Raw genomic sequence first — 23180 nt, 5'->3', positions numbered from 1 at the left:
TAAAAAAAATAAAATTCTTATTAATTATTGAGTAAATAATAGTAGCGGAATCACATATATTTCGACGAGATCATTAGTATTAAATGAGAAAGTATGAATAACTTAATTGTTGTGAAGCTGTGAATGATTAGAAGCAGCAGAAGAGTCAATCTCCAAAGGGTTGGAATGCATAGCTTTACCAAACTTATCATCCTTGTGGATCACTCCATCAACATGGACATGAACATCATCTTGAATCTCTAGAACTAGAGATTTAGGACCATTAGGTCCTTCAACAACAGCCTCTTTCACCTTCAAATGTTCATCTAAATTAACTTTTTCATCCACCCTTTCCTTCTTTTTCTTGAAGCAGCAACACACAGAAACAGCAAGGCAAGCCAACAATAAAAGCCCTCCAAATGACACCAAAACAATGACCACAACCGTAGTGTTATTATCTTCTGATGCCATTTTTCACAAACTTAATTTGAATATTCACTGAATCAGATGCCTATTTGTAGGGAGATGAGATGAGAGGCTTTGATTACTTGTTATAATGTATAACATGCTTTTAATTTCTTGACTCTCATTCTAAGACTAACATTTATGACAGATACAGCTTGTTTGCAGTGGAAAACACTTCTCTTCTCTCTGTATTCCCTCATTAACATTTACATCATCTTACACACCTTTAACACTAGCTTATACAAGGTTGTAAAAAACGTTAGATGTTAGTCGGATGGACAAGCCTCTCGGAGATTAATCGGATTTCGAACACCTAGTGTCCAGGCGGCCGTTTTCTTCAACACTGAGTTTATAGCAACTAAAACAGCTTGGCTTAATCACATCAAAGCAATCATAAGATAGTCAGTCAATTTAGCCCATCAACTTATTTCACTGACGGACACAATGTGTGCTTGAATGATTACGGATACTTAATTAAAATATTTTGGGTGCCTTTACCTTAAAAAATTAAAGTGATAGTTTTCTATCGATCAATGGGTGTTCCATCCCCGTCTTCATCCCTGACTTAATTGACCATTGAGTGTTCAATCCTCCTCTCAAACCTCTAGATCCTGTCCCTAACTTAGTTCACGTGATTAAATTTAACTCAAACTAAAATTTTATACAATTTCATTGTGACTTAGAATGAACCTTTTATCTTGCAATGGTCACACTAGAAGATACAAGATAATTGATCTAGGATAAAGAAATTTTAGCAATTGAGGTCAATTTTACATCATTTAGAATGTTGTTGTTTTTTCATAAATTTAATCATGCATATGTGGATCTCTATAGAATTAAAAACTTGCGTTATAAAAATATAGAAGTTGCAGGTGATGAGAAGCATTCAGGTTTCTTGATTTTCTTTTCATCTTATTGGTAACAAAGCAAGTGACATCAAATCAGACTTGTATTTTGGTTTTCTTTTTCCTCCCAAGTTTATTCCTTTTACTTCAAACAAAGGAAAACATCAAATCAGTAACTTTGAGCCTTCCATCTAAATTCCCCTTCAAATCATACCAACATAAACAGATGTACAAATGCACCAGCAAGAATGTCAGGACAAATATAACATATGTATTTAATTCAGAGTAAAGATGTCTCACAGAAATCTCTTTAATGGGAATCTCTGATGCTAAATACAATTGCAGCATTACAAGATAATGAAATCACACTCCTCATATTATATACAGAATCAAATTAAAGCTTGCAATATAAGCAACACCTATTTGCAGGCTCATCAGTATATGCTCAACTTTTCTCTCCTGGAATCTTAGACCAGCTGAATCAGTAATAGCCTTAACCTTTCCAATGTCAGCCGCTAAGGCCGAGATGTAGGAGGCAAACTTGAAACATCATTCATGGACATCAAATACGCCAACAGGATTTCGTTCCACATATCAGGTACTCCAGGTAGACACCAATGGCTACAATCAGGCACAGAGGGGTTGTCGCTCCAGGTACCAACATGTCCATCACTACGGTATGCCCCCATTGGCGTCACATCCAGAACCGTTACAGGAAGTGTCATTTTCTTCACAGCCTCAATTATTGTATGCGAGATTGGGCTCCAATCCCTCCCGCCAGTTCTTGCAGAAGGTTGCTTCGTTACTTTGCAAGAAAAACGCTTCCTGCCACTATTACAAAGTAAAACTGAAAATATAAGTCTAGTTTGCAAAACCAGTAAATGCACAACTAGTTGACAAAATGTTAAAGAGATAGAGTGTGTACGTGTGTGTGTTCATGCAAGTGATGAATGACAAATTCCAGCCAGGAAAAGAAAAGGAATTCACAATTTAGCAAGTAATTCATCACAGCACCGAAAACATTTCAGCAAATGTCAGCTAGACTAGAATCAGAAAATCCTAAGAATTTCAAAACCATAAGCCGCAAATGCAAACTATAGGGAAATGAAAACTAAAATTAAAATAAACAGAATGAGGGACAGCATACCTCCAATGGGAAGATTCAAAAGTCCGGAAGAATACACTTGTTTTATTCGCATTGATGTTAGTCTCTGCCCAGGATGCCCATGTCTTTAATGCAGTTCTTAATCCATCAGCGATACGCATTCCAAGCTTCAGTGAACCACCAATTTGAAAATAACAGCCCCTGTCTGAAGAAGCATGTTAGGAGCACTTTCTTTTGGCCAAGAGTCTATAGTGGTTTACAAAAGACTCGACATACGTGGGTATACAAAGTATTGTATTAAACAAGAGAATTCAAATTTACTTCTCATCAAATCCGTTGCTTGAAAGAAATTAAACAAGAGAATTCAATAATTTTCTTTAGAAAACAAGTCATTTGAAGGAAATGCAACTTATGAGAGAATTCAAACTGAATTCATTTCTTATTAGATTTGATTCCAAACAGCGCATAAATAAACCAGCAGAAAAATAATTGCATTATTTGACCAGAAACTAAAAGTATATATACGCAATGCAACAATATCAGAATGAAACATTCATTTGGTATGGTGTAATTATCACGAAAACTATCCGGAATCTGGCTTGGCTTTTAGTGCAGTTAAGTCCTCATTAAATTGAGCAAAGTTACAGTTCCCTTTCCAGAATGTTCCAAGGATATTTCGTCTAATACTTGTTTGAGCTATTGTATCACAACTAGTTTTATCAAAGACCAAGTAAATCAGAAGCAATTTGTTTTTAGTGAATGGTAAGGCAAATATTGCAAAACTTGAAGACATATGGTCTCTTAGTTTAAGCAGCAAAGAGCTATACAGAAAGTTAGGCCGTCCAACTCTTAGCTAAACGACTTAGGACATTCTATATTTGCAAAGCATCCTTTCACCCAAATAAGTTACATGCTTCTTTTTGGCTAGAAAATTTCACAATGCCATTGACGGCGTACCATGATACATAATGTGAGTAGCACGAAGATAAATAAAATATGGGAGAAAAAAGAATACAGATAATGGGTCAAGTTGTCCATTCAAAGGCATCATATAGTTAAGTGAAGTGCAGCCAAGATTCATATCCTAAAAATTGTATATAAGCAATATTAACAAGTACTTATATCAAATAAGTGCTGAGGAAGCAGATAACTTACATTTCGAAAAGTTTGGTTGGCGTCCACCAATGACCTGAATTAAATATTAGAACATCAGAATTAATCCATTCTTTGCTGATATCATCCAACTTGTCAAGCTTAAGGGTTGATTTAACCCTCTTAGGAGAATGCTTAGGAATCCTACTACCAGGTTGCACCAGAAAAACTGATCGGTAAAAATCAATTCTTAAATTGAATGAACTGAACAATACCCCTAAAAACCTAATTTGTTTAGTGATCTTGTTCTTATTGACTTCAAACACACTCTTCTTATCCTCCACACCACTCATAAGTATACATATCAATGACTCCCACTGTGTTCTGCTCAATGAATCACCCACAAAAACAATCCTTTTACCACGTAACTTTTCAAGAATTTGATGGATATCAAACCTTGGGATTTCACAATTCTTAGGCTTCCATCTCCACTTTGTATAACCTCTATCTTTTCTTCCATTTGCTAAGCAATTGAATCCCTGCTCTGCGAAAGGACATTGTGAGGCATCATAAAGAGGGTAATTTTCATCCCGGATCCAACCACCTTCAAAAAAATTGCACTCACTAATTGAATAATTGTAGTTAGGAATCTGACCAACTGAATCATTATATGTAGGAATCTCAACTTCATTAACAACCGGCTGAAATCTGGGAAACAAAAACAAAAATGCAAATGCAGTGGCTAAAAGGAAGGACACTGCAATAGCTCCAGTAAAATTGAATGACTGAAAGATGAAGAATCTACAATTACCCTTGATAAAACTGAAAACCCTAGCGGTTGCAAATGAAAATCGGCTGGAATCTTCATCAGGCTTAATCATTTTCTCCACAATGAACGAATCAAATAGAAACAACCTCAATTCACCATAGAAAAATATAACTGAGCAAGAACCCAGATAGATCCGAAGATGACCTCCTAAAGGTAAAATGAACACAAACTCTTACTTAAGCAAGCAGATCATAATGAAGAAACCAACCAAATGAACAGGCAAAGTCGAATCTTTAACAGCATAAGCTGAAGTAGGTGAAGAAAAGGTAAGACTTTGCACTATGTATAAACCAACAACCATAATAAAATAAGAGAAGCTCACAAGAAAATAGATCTTGTGTGTGGAAGTAACTTGCAGTTGCAGGATTCACAAGAAAGTAAAGAGTTACAGTAGAAAAGAGAATAAGGATCAAAAGGCACTGTTTAAATTAACGGTGGGTTTGGGTTTGGATTTGGACAGTATCTTATGGTCTTAACTCTTTCGAGTGCTGTCGGTTCACCAAGATTCCTTTTTCATAATTAGGGGTGGCAAATGAGGAGGAGATGTTTTTTGTCGCAAGCCTTCCCCTACCAATTTATTTGGCAAGAGGCCGCTCCTAAGATTCGAATCTGTGACCTCTTGGTCACACGACAACAGCGTTTACCGTTGCGCCAAAGCTCGCCCTCCCCGTGACCTATTGTTCTATCATGTAAAATAAATGTTTATTAATGCTTAATTTGCTGGACTCTTAATTTGCTCGAATCCATTATTCGGCTAACATTCATATATCGACTCTAGCATGTTGATATACTAATCCAAGTTGAATGGTTATCTCATATAAGTAACAAGAACCTAATGTAGTAACTTTTGTGGTCCATGTTAACCGGATATAAATGTTGAAGTGAGGCATGAACCAGTCACTCTCGCAAGCTCTTTGTGCATATCTTTATTCCCTCGTGAATTGATAAGATCAAATCAGGTGCAACACTGCATCCTCACTTGGGTACGACCGTAGACTTTTTAGTCATACCAATCGAGTGGCCGGTGATATCCCCTCTCCAACAGGAGAGAAGTAATAGCTTCACTCGTGGTTTCTAAGCATGATATACAACACACCTGACTAAACCATACTTGGCACCATGTTGCAAACCCGTTAGGCAATTAATTATACTGAATTGTAAGTCATCTAGGCTTCACAATGAACATCGGTCTAAGGACTCCACAGAAAGTGTTAAAATGAGACACACCTATGACTAGGTTCCATGTGGTGTTCTTATTTGGTGGATCTGTCCAGCTCTTACTGTTTCATAAGCTCATGGGCCTCTGGCTACGCATTCAATGTCTGTGAGTGATGAAACACCATCACAACCCGAGCACATACTAGTCTCTAGTTGAATATTGTTCTCATGACAGTCAACAATCTAGGGACGTTTTAGTATAGTATCATATTGCTACATGGTTTCACTTGTCCGGGTCATGAACATTTCAAACATGTACAAATCACTATACTCTAGATACTCTATCAGATAATTTAGAGCAAGATAAATAAACTGAAAGATAATGTTTTTATTTATTAAAAAATGTCAAAGTATAATGTCCAAGGGCTTGGGTATACACTAAAATTAGTTGCCACATGGATTTTAGTGTATTGTGGCGTGACGGCGATTAAACGGAAAATTAGTTTGACATGTCAAGTGTTGTTAGACGAGACTATAATTACACCATTTCATAAATATTGAGATTAAATTGGTGCTATTTTATACGTAAAGGTCAAATTAGCATTTTTCTAATAACATTAGTCATTTTAGTAACTTATCCTTCAATTAATATATTGAGTTTCTCATACAACAACAACAAAAGCGTTAGTCCCGAAATGATTCGGGGTCGGCTAACATGAACCTGAAGGAAAATAGACAAGCTTAGGCGCAGCGGAATTATAAAATTTTATCTATTTTATCTATTTCTCTTTTCCAAGATCTGTTAATTGTTATTTCATATAAAGAGGGATAGAACGAAATACCTTTATGACGATCTATCTACCGTTGCAAACGAAGTGCCCACAACTTCAAAAGAATAGAATCTGTCAACGAATCTTCCCCCTACCCGAACAGACCTTCCAGACCTCCGAATGAAAATCCCAACGGTGAAAACAAGGAAGAATATGTCTAGAAGCTCCTGTCCAAAAATCGTGAAGATCCGACGGTTCAATCTCCGGAAATTTGCGAAAATGTGAACTGACCTGATGTAGGAGGAGCAAAACGAATTTCTCCTTTTGTTTGTCTTTTCTTCTCTCATGAGAACAACAAAACAAACAACACAGAAAAGAATAACTAATCAGTAATCAACCTTAATAATAGCAATCGCAATGATTGCCTCTAACAGAAATCGATACGAGATCAAAGAGAGAGTAAGAAAGATTGTAATTAGCCGAGACGAAAGACGGAACGGTTCCTCTTCTCCTTCTTGTGTGGTGAAATATGTAGGCTAGGGAGTCTATTTATAGACTTCTCAAAACCCTAATCCTAGTTGTGTTAATTAATTAATTAGAATCTTATTCGGAATAGGATTACTAATTAGATAATTAAATAAACACTTTACTATTATCTAAATAATAACTAATTATATCCAGATAATTATTATTAATCAAACTAGTTTTTGGCCCGTGCGATGCACGGATTCATCTTAATATATAAATATTAATAAAAATACAATCTAATAATTACAATTAATGACATAAATGTGTTATATAAATTAAATATTATTATTTAATTTTCACATTTACTTTAAATAATATTTTTATAGATAAATATAATAATAAAATAAAAACTAATATATTATATATTATATTATATTTTTTATCAGTAAAAAAGGAGGAAGTGACACCTCAGTTCCATCGTTGATTTTCACATTTACTTTAAATAATATTTTTATAGATAAATATAATAATAAAATAAAAACTAATATATTATATATTATATTATATTTTTTATCAGTAAAAAAGGAGGAAGTGACACCTCAGTTCCATCGTTACTGTTTTATATTATATATAGATTAATAATTAATTAATGTTAGGGATAATTAATTAGAGTTTCAATCACATAAAAACTTCTAATTAATATTATCAGATAATCCTTTAATTTAATTCATAACCATAATCAAATTATAATTATTAATCAAATTAATTTATTCCTAATTAATCTACAAATTTCGGCCCATATATATAGTGTCTCACTAATTACATTTTCGTCCTCCGAGTCCAAGTTCCATATGCGACCCATTAGGTTCTTTATTGCCACTAGCAGTATATATCCTTTGAAATTATTCATCACGATTAATTCCAACATACATATAACGGAATACCATCGCGAGCTGTTACTAGCAGAACCTATGATATTCCCCCAGAGCAATTAAGAAGTCAGGTTGATAACTGACGTTAACCTTTCTGTATTAGGTACAGTATAATACGATCCTTCATCAACTATATCTTGTCGGTCAATTCCTTATAACCATGGAACGTGTCAAGGTTACATATAACGAAGAGTCTGGTTTTACTTGTACATGTTGAATTCACTCTGAAAGATAAGTTAAGTGAAATGTTCATTTCTACTCTTAACTCTATCACCTTGCAAGGATTTCAGTCAATTCACCACAAGCGGCCATTTGGATATATCTCCCACTTATCGGGAGTGACGAATGCTCAATCTGACATTAACTATTCTGCAATTACTTTGTGTGATACCCAACCCTGCTCTCACACACCCCAGGCTCTCACCTGTTGGATCGTGCTCGCACAGAATCAAAGTATCAGACTCCATAATCCAGAATCACTAATTAACGAATGTTTGAGTCTGAGGATTAGTTATACCTACTAATACCAATGAGATGAACAGTTGACACATTAGATAAATCAATCCATTCTGTTATCTCAAGTCAGGTCTCAATCCTAATGAACTCCTTCACCGGATCCATGTAACTGTCTAGATATCTGAATATCTAAAGCTTGTGAGATCAGCTTTCTGTCTCGACAGAAAACACTGTTACATGCAAGTCTCAACAGTAATATGCCAACCCCTATAACATATTACTTGACTTGGGTTTACTTTAAGTCTATTGGTCTATTATAAAGTACAGCCTCACTTCATGCTTGTATGAACACTTTATAACTACTTAAATAAACTTAGGGTTACTTTCTTTATGAAAGATTTGTGCCTTTATATATAGTTACAGTTTAATGCTATATATCTGATTAAACAAATGATTAAATAAACAATTTATTCATTAATATTTATATCCTAAAACAATTGTCTATAGGACATAAACCCCAACATTCTCCCACTTGGACTAAAGCCAATTGTTTCTAAAAAACATTCCCATAAGCGTTCGTATGACGATCATGAACCTCTTGGGGTAAGGCATTCTTTTAAATGGATCTATAAGATTGTGCCTTGGTGGGCACTCTTTTAATTCTCACATCTACTCTTGTTGTTATCTCTCGGAAGAGATGGTAACGACTGAGGTAGTGTTTGGACGTATTATGAGACTGCGGGCCCTTAGCAAGAGCAACAGCCCTATTGTTAATCTCATTAACAATGTTAGGTACCACGCCTAGTTCATTAATGAACTTGCATTCCAAACTTCCTTTTAGATGCTTCCGAAGCTGCTACATATATATATATATATATATATATACTCTGATTTAATTTACTGGCTCGGTCACGATTTCCTGCTCGGAACTATTCCAGCTAATCGTACCTCTTTCAGAATAAACTTGTATTCCGTAAGATCATCTTTATCTTTTTGATGACTTATATCTGAAAGTCTCTAACTCTCAAATTTCATCTCCATATACCCGGAACATATCTTCAGTCATTTTAACTACTTAAGAATGTTCTTGACAACAATCCAGTGACCATCACTCGGATTGACCTATAATCGACTTTGTCATGCTTAAAGCAAAAGTGATGTTAGGTCTAGTGCAAAACGATTTGAGGACTTTGTCAACATGTTTAGACTAGGAGGGGTCAAGCAATCTTCTCAATCTATCTCCATATATCTTAATCCTTAAGATGTAAGCTGCTTCTCCTAAGTCTATTATGGAGGATTTTATCCGATAACCAAAATTTTCACTGATTGCAGTATAGCTACGTCGTTCCCATTAGTAGAATATCGTCGATGTATAATACTAAGTAAACGACCAAGCTCCCACTAGTTTACATGTAAAGGCTCATACGAGCTCCCACTAGCTTACATGTATAGGTTTGCAAGAGCCTTCTCATAAGTCGTAGATTCATCGTCTAACACGTGAACCTCTTCATCGTCTCCCACTAGAAATCCAAATTTCTTTGGGATTTCATCGGCTCCCACTAGAAATCCAAATCTCTTTGGGATTTGATGAACTCGACCAGACCTATGAGTTAATAATGTCACCAGTGTCTCATCTTGTGAGACAAATTCAGGTTCCACCATCGCTTCCGCTATTTCAGTCAATCCTTCTTCTTGAACTTCTTCAAGTTCAATCACGCTTTCTTCTTGTGTTTCTAGAAGAAACTCTTTCTCTAGAAATACAGCGTGTTTGGATACTATTACTTTCAATCATCCGAATTATAGAAGTAATATCCTATTGTTTCTTTCGGAATTCCAATGAAGAAATATTTATCAGATTTAGGGTCTAACTTAATCTGATGCTATGTCTTTAGCATGTGCTGAACACCCTTAAATTCTCATGAAAGAGAAACTGGGTTTCCTTTCAAATGAACAATTCAAATGGAATAGAACTTGGCGGTTTTGTGGATACTCGGTTCAAGGTAAACAATGCGGTTTCTAGGGCGTAGCCTTAGAACATCTTTGGAAGAGAGGTTGTGCTCATCATGGATCGTACTATATCTAATAGAGTACAGTTTTTCCTTTTAGATACATCGTGGTGTATACGGAGGAGTCTATTATGAGCGAATCCTATATTCAATTTAGATAATCCAGAAAATCATTTAGAAAGATATTCTCTACGACGATCTAATTGAAGCACTATAATATTCTTTCTTGTTTGATTTACTACTTCATTCTTGAATCATTTGAATTTTCTCAAAAGATTCTGACTTATGCTTCATCAAGCAGATGAATCAATATCTGGTATGATCATCTTATGGAGCTAATGAAGTGATTGAACCTTTCTCTTGCTTGTGTTTGATGTATGACTACATACATCTGAATGCACTAGTATTAGAGTGTCTGATACACATTCTCCTTTATTGCTAAAGGGTGTCTTTGTCATCTTTCCTTTAAACAAGACTTACATGTGCCCATTGATTTAAAATCAACAGAGTCTATAAGCCCATCTTGATGTAGCTTGGACATGTGTTTCTTGCTTACATGGCCTAGGTGACTATCACAAGTAAGTTCAATTATCTATCCTTTAGTTCTAAAAGTAAAAGCACCATCATGACCCTTCTTCTAGAGAGAGTCTAAGTACTTCTTACAGTTCTCTTCCACTTCCCTTCTTTACCATATTGGTGGCATTCCCTTCTTGCTTTTATATTGACTTGGGTTTAATGCATTTGTTCTTCTTGGAGTCTTTATAATTGGGAAACTTCCTTTTCTCTCGTGAGATCCCTCAATAACAAGTGCTAACATCACTTTCTTAAGATTTGGGCTCAACTATCTTGAGCATATTCAAGAGCTCTTCTAGAGAGGTCTCTGGGTTTATTCATCTGTCAGTTCGAGATGAACTTATGAATAAATCTCTGGGAGGTATTGTAGAACTAAGTCGACACTTAATTCATTATCCATCACAAATCCAATACTAGAAAGCTTTGGTGATGTAGTCAATCATCTTGACACAAAGTGCCACAAAAAAAGAACCTTCTTGCATCTTGGAGCGAAACAATCATCGATATCTCATAGCTTTCACATTTGAGTCTGTTTCTCAAAACACCTCCTCTAAGTGCATAACCATGGAATACGTATCCATGTTCTTATGTTTCTTTTGTAGCTCTAGTGCCATAGCTGCAACTATAATACATCCTATACGTTCGTCATCTGATTGGTGCTTCCGGTAAACGTCAACCTTCTTGACAGGAGCATCATTAACAAGGACATTGGGTATCGACATATCTTAATACATACCCAATCTTTTCGAACTTCAAAACAATTTTGATGATGAGTATCAGTGTATCTTAGTACATACCCAATCATTTCGAATCCTCAAAACAATTTTGAATTTGCCAAAATAGTTGGTGAATTTTGAACTATTCAATTTGTTATCGGTTAAAATATTATGTAGATCCATTTTCGATATGATGATTCAGAGTATTTACTTTAACTTGAGAGTAAGATAGAGTGACGGATGTTATTCATTTGTTTAATTCACTTACAATTTAAATACGTCGGACTTTTATGTTTTAAATTGCTCCCACTATTTTACCAAATTAATAACCCTCTATATTAATTCGAAGGATATTCACAATTCCTTTAGTGATCTAGAATCCTAACTCCTGAAATTTCACCTTGAGTTTACTCAACAAGCTAGTTTCATTCATTAGGTAGATTCATGTAATCAATCACATCAAAACATGTGATTTCTAGGTTGTTGGGTTACTAACCACATTAGTAACTGATATGTGTCGTCTATCAATCCCAACCATATTGCCCATTAGGTTAGAACAACATGAGTTTACTCATCCAATTATTCTATCCTAATTTAAGCATTACCCCATATTCGTGAAAAATAATTTTTTCGATAATTCAGGTGTTACCATAAGACCCCGAGCTTGAGTTTACTCAACAACCCAAAGGCCCCCAGTACTGCCGGCTGAATTATAATATTAGAGAGGGGCAACCGATTTTAATAACTTGCTTATTTACTTAACTTTTGATTAATGAGGGATTTTATTTAAGTCTCATAATCTAACCTAGTCTTGATTTGCTTTAGCACATATCAAACATTCATACATTCAACATTGACAATTATGGACATATCTCTAAGTTTATTCCGTTGAGCCAGAAACGGAATAAAGGGTCACCCTAGGGAAATACTAACTATTACATATTTCTCTTTGGGTCCTTCGTCTTCTCCTTGGCGCCTTGAATTACAACAATATTCTATTTCTAAGAAACTTCAATTTAGTTGAGGGGATTTGGATGAGAGGAGAAATACAATAGAGAGTAAGAGAAGACAAGACACGCAGGTCCTATTTAAATACCAAAAGACTAAATAACGATTATAGAGGGTCTCATATGTCCATAACGCCAAACATGCATAGACTCAATTAAACTAAATTTAATTGGTTGATTACATAAACTATTTATGTAACATTTGAGTTAATCAAATTAACAACTTAAATTAATTTTCATCCAATTTTAATTATGCATATCCTAATTAATTCGTATAATTCATTTAATGTTTTGAATTACTTATATCAAATATTTAGGTAAAACAAACTTTTAAATAAATTGGTTTTGCTAATCAAAACAAATTATTATATTCTGAAGCATATACATATATATATATATATATATATATATATATATATATATATATATATATATATATATATAAAACTCGGGTCTGTTTTAAAACAATTTTAAAAACCCGTATCAGTGATTGGGCCGGACCGATTTAATCATCCCGACCCAAACGTTAAGGTCATTGCCTTAGGGCAACAGCTGGCACCGCGGCGCTGCCGCCTTAACGGCAGCAGCGTCGCACTACAGTTGGTTGCTGCCGCTGGCAGCAACCAGCAACAGTGGCGCAGGGTGGCTGCCTCGCGGCAGCGACCCCGACACTCTTGTTTTATATTTTTTATTATTTAAAATTATATATATACATATAATTGTTTGAAAACAATTTTCAGAATATCAGTTTTTATCTTTAAGATTTAATAAAACAAAACGTTTTAATTATCCAACCATAAAACCTTTAATGTTTTGTTTAAACGATTATCAACCGAATTAATTAGGAACTATGCATAATCATTTTTAATTATCAAGTAATCAAAACTTATTTATCTTTAGATTAATTAACCTAACCGATTAATTAATTAACCTAACAATAAATCTATTCAATCTGATTGAAAAACCCTTTTATTTACATATATGAAATAACAGATTAACATAGGCTCTGATACCAATGAAGGAAAATAGACAAGCCTAGGCGCAGCGGAATTATAAAATTTTATCTATTTTATCTATTTCCCTTTTCCAAGATCTGTTAATTGTTATTTCATATAAAGAGGGATAGAACGAAATACCTTTATGACGATCTATCTACCGTTGCAAACGAAGTGCCCACAACTTCAAAAGAATAGAATCTGTCAACGAATCTGCCCCCTACCCGAACAGACCTTCCAGACCTCCGAATGAAATTCACAATGGTGAAAACAAGGAAGAATATGTCTAGAAGCTCCTGTCCAAAAATCGTGACGATCCGACGGTTCAATCTCCGGAAATCCGCGAAAATGTGAACTGACCTTATGTAGGAGGAGCAAAACGAATTTCTCCTTTTGTTTGTCTTTTCTTCTTTCATGAGAACAACAAAACAAATAACACAGAAAAGAATAACTAATCAGTAATCAACCTTAATAATAGCAATCGTAATGATTGCCTCTAACAGAAATCGATACGAGATCAAAGAGAGAGTAAGAAAGATTGTAATTAACCGAGACAAAAGACAGAACGGTTCCTCTTCTCCTTCTTGTGTGTGGTGAAATATGTAGGCTAGGGAGTCTATTTATAGACTTCTCAAAACCCTAATCCTAGTTGTGTTAGGTAATTAATTAATTAGAATCTTATTCGGAATATGATTACTAATTAGATAATTAAATAAACACTTTACTATTATCTAAATAATAACTAATTATATCCAGATAATTATTATTAATCAAATTAATAATTAATTAATGTTAGGGATAATTAATTAGAGTTTCAATCACATAAAAACTTCTAATTAATATTATCAGATAATCCTTTAATTTAATTCATAACCATAATCAAATTATAATTATTAATCAAATTAATTTACCCCTAATTAATCTACAAGTTTCGGCCCATATATATAGTGTCTCACTAATTACATTTTCGTCCTCCGATTCCAAGTCCCATATGCGACCCATTAGGTTCTTTATTGCCACTAGCCGTATATATCCTTTGAAATTATTCATCACGATTAATTCCAACATATATATAACGGAATACCGTCGCGAGCTATTACTAGCAGAACCTATGATATTCCCCCAGAGCAATTAAGAAGTCAGGTTGATAACTGATGTTAACCTTTCTGTATTAGGTACAGTATAATACGATCCTTCATCAACTATATCTTGTCGATCAATTCCTTATAACCATGGAACGTGTCAAGGTTACATATAACGAAGAGTCTGGTTTTACTTGTACAGGTTGAATTCACTCTGAAAGATAAGTTAAGTGAAATGTTCATTTCTACTCTTAACTCTATCACCTTGCAAGGATTTCAGTCAATTCACCACAAGCGGCCATTTGGATATATCTCCCACTTATCGGGAGTGACGAATGCTCAATCTGACATTAACTATTCTGCAATTACTTTGTGTGATACCCAACCCTGCTCTCACACACCCCAGGCTCTCACCTGTTGGACCGTGCTCGCACAGAATCAAAGTATCAAACTCCATAATCCAGAATCACTAATTAACGAATGTTTGAGTCTGAGGATTAGTTATACCTACTAATACCAATGAGATGAACAGTTGACACATTAGATAAATCAATCCATTCTGTTATCTCAAGTCGGGTCCCAATCCTAATGAACTCCTTCACCGGATCCATGTAACTGTCTAGATATCTGAATATCTAAAGCTTATGAGATCAGCTTTCTGTCTCGACAGAAAACACTGTTACATGCAAGTCTCAACAGTAATATGCCAACCCCTATAACATATTACTTGACTTGGGTTTACTTTAAGTCTATTGGTCTATTATAAAGTATAGTCTCACTTCATGCTTGTGTGAACACTTAATAACTACTTAAATAAACTTAGGGTTACTTTCTTTATGAAAGATTTGTGCCTTTATATATAGTTACAGTTTAATGTTATATATCTGATTAAATAAATGATTAAATAAACAATTTATTCATTAATATTTATATCCTAAAACAATTGTCTATAGGACATAAACCCCAACAGAACCATCATACGAAATCGTGAAATCAAGTCATGTCAGGGACATAAATTCTCTCCCTCCACTCCGCCCTATCCACTACCATATTTTTCTCAACTCCCAATAAACTCATATCACTCTCAATCACCCCCTTCCAAGTTTTCTTAGGTCTTCCCCTACCCCTCACCATTGCATTCCTTTGCTACTCTTCGGCCCTCCTAACATGCGCATCAAGCACTCTTCGTCTTACGTGGCCAAACCACCTTAGTCGATTTTCCCTCATTTTATTCTCAGATGTAACCCCTACTTTTGTCTTAATTATTTCATTACTCACCCGATCCTTTCTCGTATGACCATATTATTGGTGTGTTCTAGTTCATAGGCATTGGTCCTGTAATATGTATTAGACATTTGTATATTGTTGAATACATTGTATATGTGTTTTATGAATAAAGGCAATAATTCATGATGTTTATATCTTGTGCAATGAAACATGTATGAAGTATCCGTTGATTAACAATCATAAAATGTCTAAGGCATGTTCTATTCGTGGGAACGAATATAACTAAAGGTCTATGCATTTAGTATCTGTGTAGTTGTGTAGGAAGCACCACTACAACACATGTATAGTCAGATATGGATACAGTACGTATTGATGTAGCTCAATGTGGGACTGGACCGATCTGCTCTAGAAAGATTCATGGTGGACGTGTCATTGATCTTTCTAAGTATAGAACTCTATTATCTCCAGACATATTTCATTATAGTAAATGACGTGGGATGTCGTTCACTTTGATATACGCCTAACAGGTCCATAATAGGATGCCAAATATGGGTATGTTGGGTGGATCGTTGAACACGTTGTTGTGGATAGATGAAGTGAAGGAATTACCACTCACCTAACGGTGAGCCAATATCATCGGCCACTTGATAAGTGGAACTGAAGAAGTGTATGGCCATACACTGATAAGTAGTTTACTTATCTGATTCATCAGTTCACTTTAGATCAAGAAATATAATGAACTGCACAGAGAATGACAACCACCATGTCTCTAGTTTATAATATGGATATGCAAATGGTAAGAGATACTGAGAGGTCATCTATTGGGTTTCATGTGTCTTCTATAGACGACTGAAATAATTCGTATTAGCCAGGGCCTTAATGGTTTGCTAGAACCCACTTATGGTTATTGGGCTTTAGGCTCATTTTTGGTTGAGGACGGACCCTTAGGATCGTGCACACACAACTCGTGGAATTGAATAAATGTATAATCTTAAATACATGTTATGTATTTAATCAGAATGGAATATGTTAATTAATTGTCAATTAATTAGAAAATTGATAAATTGATTATTTGTTATTTAACAAGTTAATCAATTTGACATTTAATTTGATTATGGTTAGTTAATTAAGTTTCCAAATATAATTAATTAATCAATTGATTAATTAGATTATATAGGATAAATTATTAATTGAATCATAATGCAATTTAATTCTATAGGGCCTTAATTATATATATGGGGTAATTCAATTAGGCATATTTGATCCTAATTGAATTAAATATAATCTATAGGGCAATATTTATGATTAGGGATCAAGGAGGGACTGGTTAGATATTAACCACTTAAAGTGGGATAATTGAATTAGACATATTTGAACTAATTGAATTAAATATAATCTGTAGGGTTATATTTATGGTTAGGGATCAAGGAGAAACTAATTAGATATTAGCCACTTAACCTAAACCTAATTGGTGGAGGTATATATTTATTAGGTTAAAGAAGTTAATTAACCTAGTCTCCATATACTATGAATTTTGCCCCCCTCTGTCCATGAACCATAGTTCTTCGCGTTCTTGGTGTTCATGGTATTCTGTATTGATTGCGGCTAGCACCAGTTCAATTCCTATAAGGTTGGTGGACGTGATTTTGGAGATTCACTCGTCTTGTGGATTCCTGAAACCGTCTCTAGAAGAGACATCACCCATGAGTACCTAATCTTTGTATTAATTTTGTTTTGAAGTTCATCATGTGGCAGTCTAACGTGATTTAACTGGATTATAGAAAAATCCAACGGTAGCATTCCACTGCGCTTTATTGATTTTCGATGATTAATCCCCAACAGACATCCATCTTAACATACGCATCTTCGTCACTGACATCTTATGAATGTGACAGTGTTTCACTGTCCAACACTCTGTACCATATAACAATGCAGGTCTAATTGTCGTGCGGTAGAATTTTTCCTTCAATCTATTAGGCATGTCAGGGTCACAAAAGAAACCCATAGCACTCTTCCACTTCGACCAACCAGATTTAATCTTATGCACAACATCTTCATCCACTTCTTCATCTGTTTGAATAATAGACCCTACATAACGGAAGCAATCTGAGCCCTAGACAACCCTCCCATCCAAGATGATTGTCCATGCCTCCCTACTTGTTAAGCCTAAAATATACCTAAAATATCATCAATATTTATATCAGTTTTGCTACGAATTTGTGCTGTTTATATCTATTTAGAGTACTGATGCGCCTCCCGTAAAGAAGGCTCACTAAGGGATAAGTGTACCCCATCGTTATCAAGTAATAAATCTGGAAAGTCCAGGTATCGAATCCACAGGACTTATTTACCACAAGTATCGAGCTACTTGGTCTCAGGTGTTATCTAGGCTTTGTGGGTTTTGAGTTTGTTTGTTTAAGTTAATCTACTCCTAGGTTGAATTACGCTACTCCTAGCTAAGTTATGCTAATTCTAACTAAGTTATTCTACGCCTAATTAAGTTAAACTACTCCTAATTAAGTTATACTACTCCTAGGTGATCTTTCACTAATGCAATTACCCGAAGGAACATGGTATGAACGATAATAATGAAGTTAGGTTATTAGGTCTATTGATTAAAAACCTAATCTAAGTCACTTGTATTCAAGGCGATTAACCCTACTTACCCTCCTGAAGTTCCTAGTGCGTGATTCCCTTGTAAGGCCGAAACTAGGTCTAAGGCTCATCAATTTGGGCTTAATCAACTAAAAGGTCGTCAATCTCCTAGGCTCTGACTAGGTCAGATTCAGCTCATAATATGTGCCTACTAGATTTTGGGGCTTTTGAATGAGTTAAACCAATTGAATAAAGCGTAAGACAAAGATTAAACAAATAATCATAGAACAAAATAAGAGCTAAAATATTATTAAAGGCGAAGAACAATGTCACGGGATACAATTAGCCTAGGATTCATAGACTGTATCAAAGAGTACAAACAAGGAAAGATAAAAGGAGATACGAAAATCCCTTTCAGGGAACCTGTCTACTCTGCAGTCGGCTTCCTAGGTCTTAAGGACGGACCTTGAATATTCCTCGGTGAACAGCTTTGAAGGAGCTTCAATGGAGGTTGAAGAAGATGGAGGAGATGGAGAGGAATTTCAAGGGGAAAGCTAAAGTAAATTACAATAATGAAAGATATCTAATTTACAATGGAAAAGTTCTATTTATAGTTGTAGCTCGGGCCCTCTTTTTGACCTATTTCGTGTCCTTGTACAGGTGGGAAGTCGTGGGACCGGTCGTGGAGTCGTGGGGTCAAAACTGACTTTTTTGACCAATTCTCGCAGGTCAGCTCACCGAGCAGGGCGCGCTGCTCGGCGAGCTGGCCCTGCGCGGCTAGCTCGCCCGAGCAGGCCTCTCGAGGCCTGCTCGGCGAGCTGGCTTATAATGGCCAGCTCGTCGCGATCTGGCATGGCCAGCTCGCCCGAGCAGGCCCCTGGAGGCCTACTCGGCGAGCTGGCCTAAAAAGGCCAGTTCGACGAGCCGTTTTGCCCTGCACGCTTCCGCACGGTTGCTCGATGTTCCACGATGTAATTTTTGCCCGAATTTCCCCTGCGCATGCACGAAAACTCTAAATAACATTAGTCTCGAGGCTAAATTGACCCGCCAATCGCTTATTTTGCACAAACGCTCCGTTTGGTGCGACTTTTGGCGGATCAATTAGCTATAAAAGATAACTGAATTATAACATACATGCCATTTTGGCCTTATTTGCCTAAAATGGTCAGAAAACGAGCCTAAACAACAAAAAGTTAATAAAACATTTCCAATTCCTAACTAACTCACACAAAGGCATATAAATGCGAGAATTGCTCGCTTATTCATGAAATAGCACTAAAACCGTCCTAAAACCGTACCCAAAGATAGGGGTTTTTGACCCCTATCAAACCTCCTCGCACTTAAAACTTTACTTGTCCCCAAGTAAACTAAAAAACTAAACCCGCAATCACAAGCAAGCTAGAAAACCTCCCGGTTTGACTAGGTGCTTGACACAATTTCGAGTATCTGTAATTACATGCATTCGGAAATACAAAGTAGAGACACGATATCCAAAAGCCGCATTTCAATTATCATAGGTCATATGTTTTAAGAAAAAGGACACATGTTCAATTAAACGAGCTTAAGGGGATCGCTAAGTAAAACACCTCACCATAGGTAGTTCACTCATTTCACACAATTTTGGTGGCTAAAGTGTTTACTCTCGGCTTATGTTCTTGCTTAGGATTACGTTGATTTTGCACGTTCATCTGAGTTCCTCTACTATGCTATATGACTCCGATGATATCAAAAATAGCCTCGAATTGGGGTTGTAATGTGGTTAGAGGGTTAAATGTACAACAAGGGTTAATAGTTCTAGCGCTAGAAAAACAAAGTTAAAATGGCTTTAGCGAGTATGAAGTGACTGAGCTTTTTATTCGTTATCTTTTTTTTTTCTTTGAGACGTTTTGATTTTAAGAACTGGGGAATGAAGTTCTCCCTTTTTGTTCGTCTCTTTTCTTTTCTTTTTCTGTTTTTCTTTTTCTCTTTCTTTTCTTTTTGGATAGTATTGCTCAATCACTTCTTAGCCTTTTGGCTTGCTACTATAATGCCATAAACAAAGACAAAGCGCTAGAAGAAAACAAAGGCTCAATGTGAGCTTTGCAAAAACTTGGGTTAACTAACAAACCAAGTGATGGTTTGCAAAAAATTGGGTTAGAACGAAAGAAAAATCTACAAACTACAAAAATACAGGCTCAAAGGGGCTTCCTAGAGTGGATGAAAAAGAGAAAATAAGGTAAAGAAAAAGGTTAATTCTAATGAGGCTGATTTCATCGTCTACCATCTCAAATCATTGCATGTAGGTTCAACTTAGTATTAGGTGCAAAATCTATAATCTTTCCACAAGTCAAAGCATTTCACACAAAAATGTCAAGAAAAAGAGCTTTTTGATGTTCGCTCTTGGGCTCAAATTCAACTCACAATTCTTTGGGTTTCAATTTTGTGTTTACTAGTTCTCCCCAAACTCAAGTTTAACATCACATGCCTTCAATTCTTAAGTTATCTACCTAAGTAATGATTTTAGCATTTCTTCAAAAGTAGGGTCTAAATGCAAACTTTAGCTCATGCTTTTACAGATACAAGGATTGTGTCCTACACCTAAACTAGTTGTCATGCAATCTTAGATTCGGTTCTCAGCCCTCAAGGACAAATAACAAAGTTTAGATTCGAAGGAGGTTCACGGTTTTAGGTCCTAAACATGCAAAACATAAATAAAACCCGAAAAACGCAAAACTAAACTAGACAAGACGCAACAAAAATTTAAAAATTATACAATTTTTGTAAGTTTGTCTACCCCTCCTCCTCACACTAAAAATGTGCAATAAGTTCCAACATTGCATCACAAACCATAAAGTACAAGTGCAAAAAGTTAGGGTGGAGAAGACAACTTACTGATCGGCCGGGGGGTGGCCACAGCATGTTGTAGCGCTCACAGTAGTCTGCCGCTACATATTCAAGGCATGTGAGCCTCCGGTCCATGTTCTGCTCGAAGTTAGTGAACCGTTGGTCCATTTGTTGAACAGTGTTGAAGGTCCGAAGGTTAAGGTCTCTCATTTCTGCCATCATGGTGTTAATGGCTTAGAATTGGGCCTCCTTCCCCGGCTCTTGGTGTTCCGTTTGGTCATCTGCTTCTGCAGCTTCTTCTCCCTCAGTTTCGTCGTGCTCTCTCTCTCTTTGTCGTGGTGGGTTTCTTACCCGTTTTCTTGCTCTCCCGCTTGAGCTTGCTCCTCCAGATGGGTTCCTATTTAAAACTGCATGAAAAGTAGACCTTCCAAAAAATGTGGAGTTAAGCAAGGTGGGGTGGAAACCATCTTCGTTGATTTCCAAATTTTTGAATTGGTTATCAAGGAAGTTGGTTACCAAATGTCCAAGACCATGTGATCCGCGTTTTCTACTTGTTTGGCTTTGAAAGCCTTCAAAGATGGCTTTGACATTATCAACGGGTTTATGATTAGCTACACACCACAATATGAGCAATTCCGTGCTCGAGACCTTATTGCTCTCGTTTTTGCCTAGCAAGTTGTGAGCCACAAACTTGTGTATAAGGTTTAGCAATGGGTCTAAGAGAGCGACCGGGCTAGCAGTGCGGGAGTCATAGTCTGATGAGCCTGTTAATTGGAGCCAAGCATCATCTGGTGTCACGGGTTCCTCAAAACCCGAGACTGCCTCTGGGTGGTTGTAGACTCCTATTAAGGCTGCTATCACAGTGTCACTGAGACGATAGGGTCTACCGTTCAGTCTGAAAGAATACTTTCCCGATCCTATGGGCGGTTCTTTTTTCAAGGTGGTCAGAAATTCCATAGTAAAGTTATAATACACTAGGATCCCTTTTGTGGCCAGTTTATACCAGCCTTGGAATTTTAGGATTTCATTGAAATCCTTTTCCAAACCTATAGATGTTAGGTATGACTGATCAACAATGATTCGAGTGGCAAGGTCCTGCTTAGAGAACCGAGCGTACAACAACCCCTCACGCTCATCAACTAGTCCAAAAGTGGGATTATACTTAGCTTGGAGGGCGTCGCTGAATTCGACGTCAGAGTCGGCTTCATTGTTAACCGTGATCTTGGCCTTGCCTTTCCTGCCCATAGTACCTGAGAGATAGACCAAACGGACTAGTTAGAATTTCTTCACAAACATAAACATAAACCCCCAAACAACCAACAATTAGGCATAAACCATAGTTTAGAAACTTAGGGACCAAAACCATGAGCTTTCAGTCCCTAAGTAATTTACCCGTAATTCCAAATTCGTGCAAAATCAAGGATGCCCAGTGACCAAAATGCGTTAAGAATGTGATATAGAATTCCATTGGCAAGTTTTCAACTATAAACTGAATAGTTGAACTTTGAGCTAAAATGGAGATTTTACCCAAATTGAGCAATTTCTCCAAATATTCACAAATTAAGAACAAAAATCATACCCAAACCACATATTGATAATAATGTTACTATGTATTGCAAGAAGGTCAAGAATTAAAAGCAAATAAAAGGTTATTTAAGAAAAAAGATAAAAAAAACCCAAAACTTAGGTTTATCTCAAATCTCAAAAATTAACACCCTAAACTAAAATCTAAACCTAGAAACATGTTAGAAATCAAAAATAGGTAAGAATCCATACCTTAGTTGTTGAATTCGGGTTAGTATGGAGGATTTGGGGGGTTAGGTAGAAGGGAAGAAAGAAGAGAATAAAGAAGAAGAAGGTAAGGAAGGGGATGATGAGTCATCCCCTATCCTTATCCTTTTTATTTTTTTTATTTTTTATTTTTTTTATTCAGGATTTTTAGAAATCCCGAACGGTCCCGTGTCGACCGAGCTGGCTGGCTCGGCCGACCGGCTCGGCGAGCTGGGCGGCAGAGCCTAGCTCGCCTGAGCTGGGGTGCCCAGCTCGCCCGAGCTGGG

General features: G+C 36.1%; 2 protein-coding genes across 3 annotated transcripts; both read right to left on the bottom strand.

The window, feature by feature from the left end:
• On the bottom strand, window positions 1-485 carry LOC136201088 (protein TRACHEARY ELEMENT DIFFERENTIATION-RELATED 6). The gene has a single exon (XM_065991662.1). The coding sequence runs from the start codon at window positions 448-450 to the stop codon at window positions 103-105; it is 348 nt and encodes a 115-aa protein (XP_065847734.1). The 5' UTR covers window positions 451-485; the 3' UTR covers window positions 1-102.
• Window positions 486-1540: 1055 nt separating this feature from the next.
• LOC136200799 (protein trichome berefringence-like 7) lies at window positions 1541-4779 on the bottom strand. Of its 2 annotated transcripts, XM_065991255.1 has the most exons (4): window positions 4638-4779; window positions 3550-4462; window positions 2437-2595; window positions 1541-2120 (listed from the first exon to the last, which is right to left on the bottom strand). In XM_065991255.1, the coding sequence occupies exons 2-4, from the start codon at window positions 4365-4367 to the stop codon at window positions 1805-1807; spliced, it is 1293 nt and encodes a 430-aa protein (XP_065847327.1). In that variant the 5' UTR covers window positions 4368-4462; window positions 4638-4779; the 3' UTR covers window positions 1541-1804. The 2 variants fall into 2 exon arrangements, with proteins under 2 accessions (XP_065847327.1, XP_065847326.1); XM_065991254.1 differs by having other exon boundaries at window positions 3550-4765.
• Between the last annotated feature and the right edge of the window lie 18401 nt (window positions 4780-23180).

The sequence above is a fragment of the Euphorbia lathyris genome, chromosome 7, assembly GCF_963576675.1.
Source record: "Euphorbia lathyris chromosome 7, ddEupLath1.1, whole genome shotgun sequence".
Classification (NCBI taxonomy): domain Eukaryota; kingdom Viridiplantae; phylum Streptophyta; class Magnoliopsida; order Malpighiales; family Euphorbiaceae; genus Euphorbia; species Euphorbia lathyris.
This window is presented reverse-complemented; position numbering and strand designations above follow the sequence as displayed.

Bases quoted from the DNA above. Each gene is read 5' to 3' on its own strand.
- LOC136201088 (XM_065991662.1), bottom strand. From the start codon at position 450: ATGGCATCAGAAGATAATAACACTACGGTTGTGGTCATTGTTTTGGTG.
- LOC136200799 (XM_065991255.1), bottom strand. From the start codon at position 4,367: ATGATTAAGCCTGATGAAGATTCCAGCCGATTTTCATTTGCAACCGCT. The intron at 2,596-3,549 runs GTAAGTTATCTG...TTCTTCAGACAG, and splicing joins CCAACCAAACTTTTCGAAAT to GGGCTGTTATTTTCAAATTG. The intron at 2,121-2,436 runs GTATGCTGTCCC...ACTTTGTAATAG, and splicing joins TTTGAATCTTCCCATTGGAG to TGGCAGGAAGCGTTTTTCTT.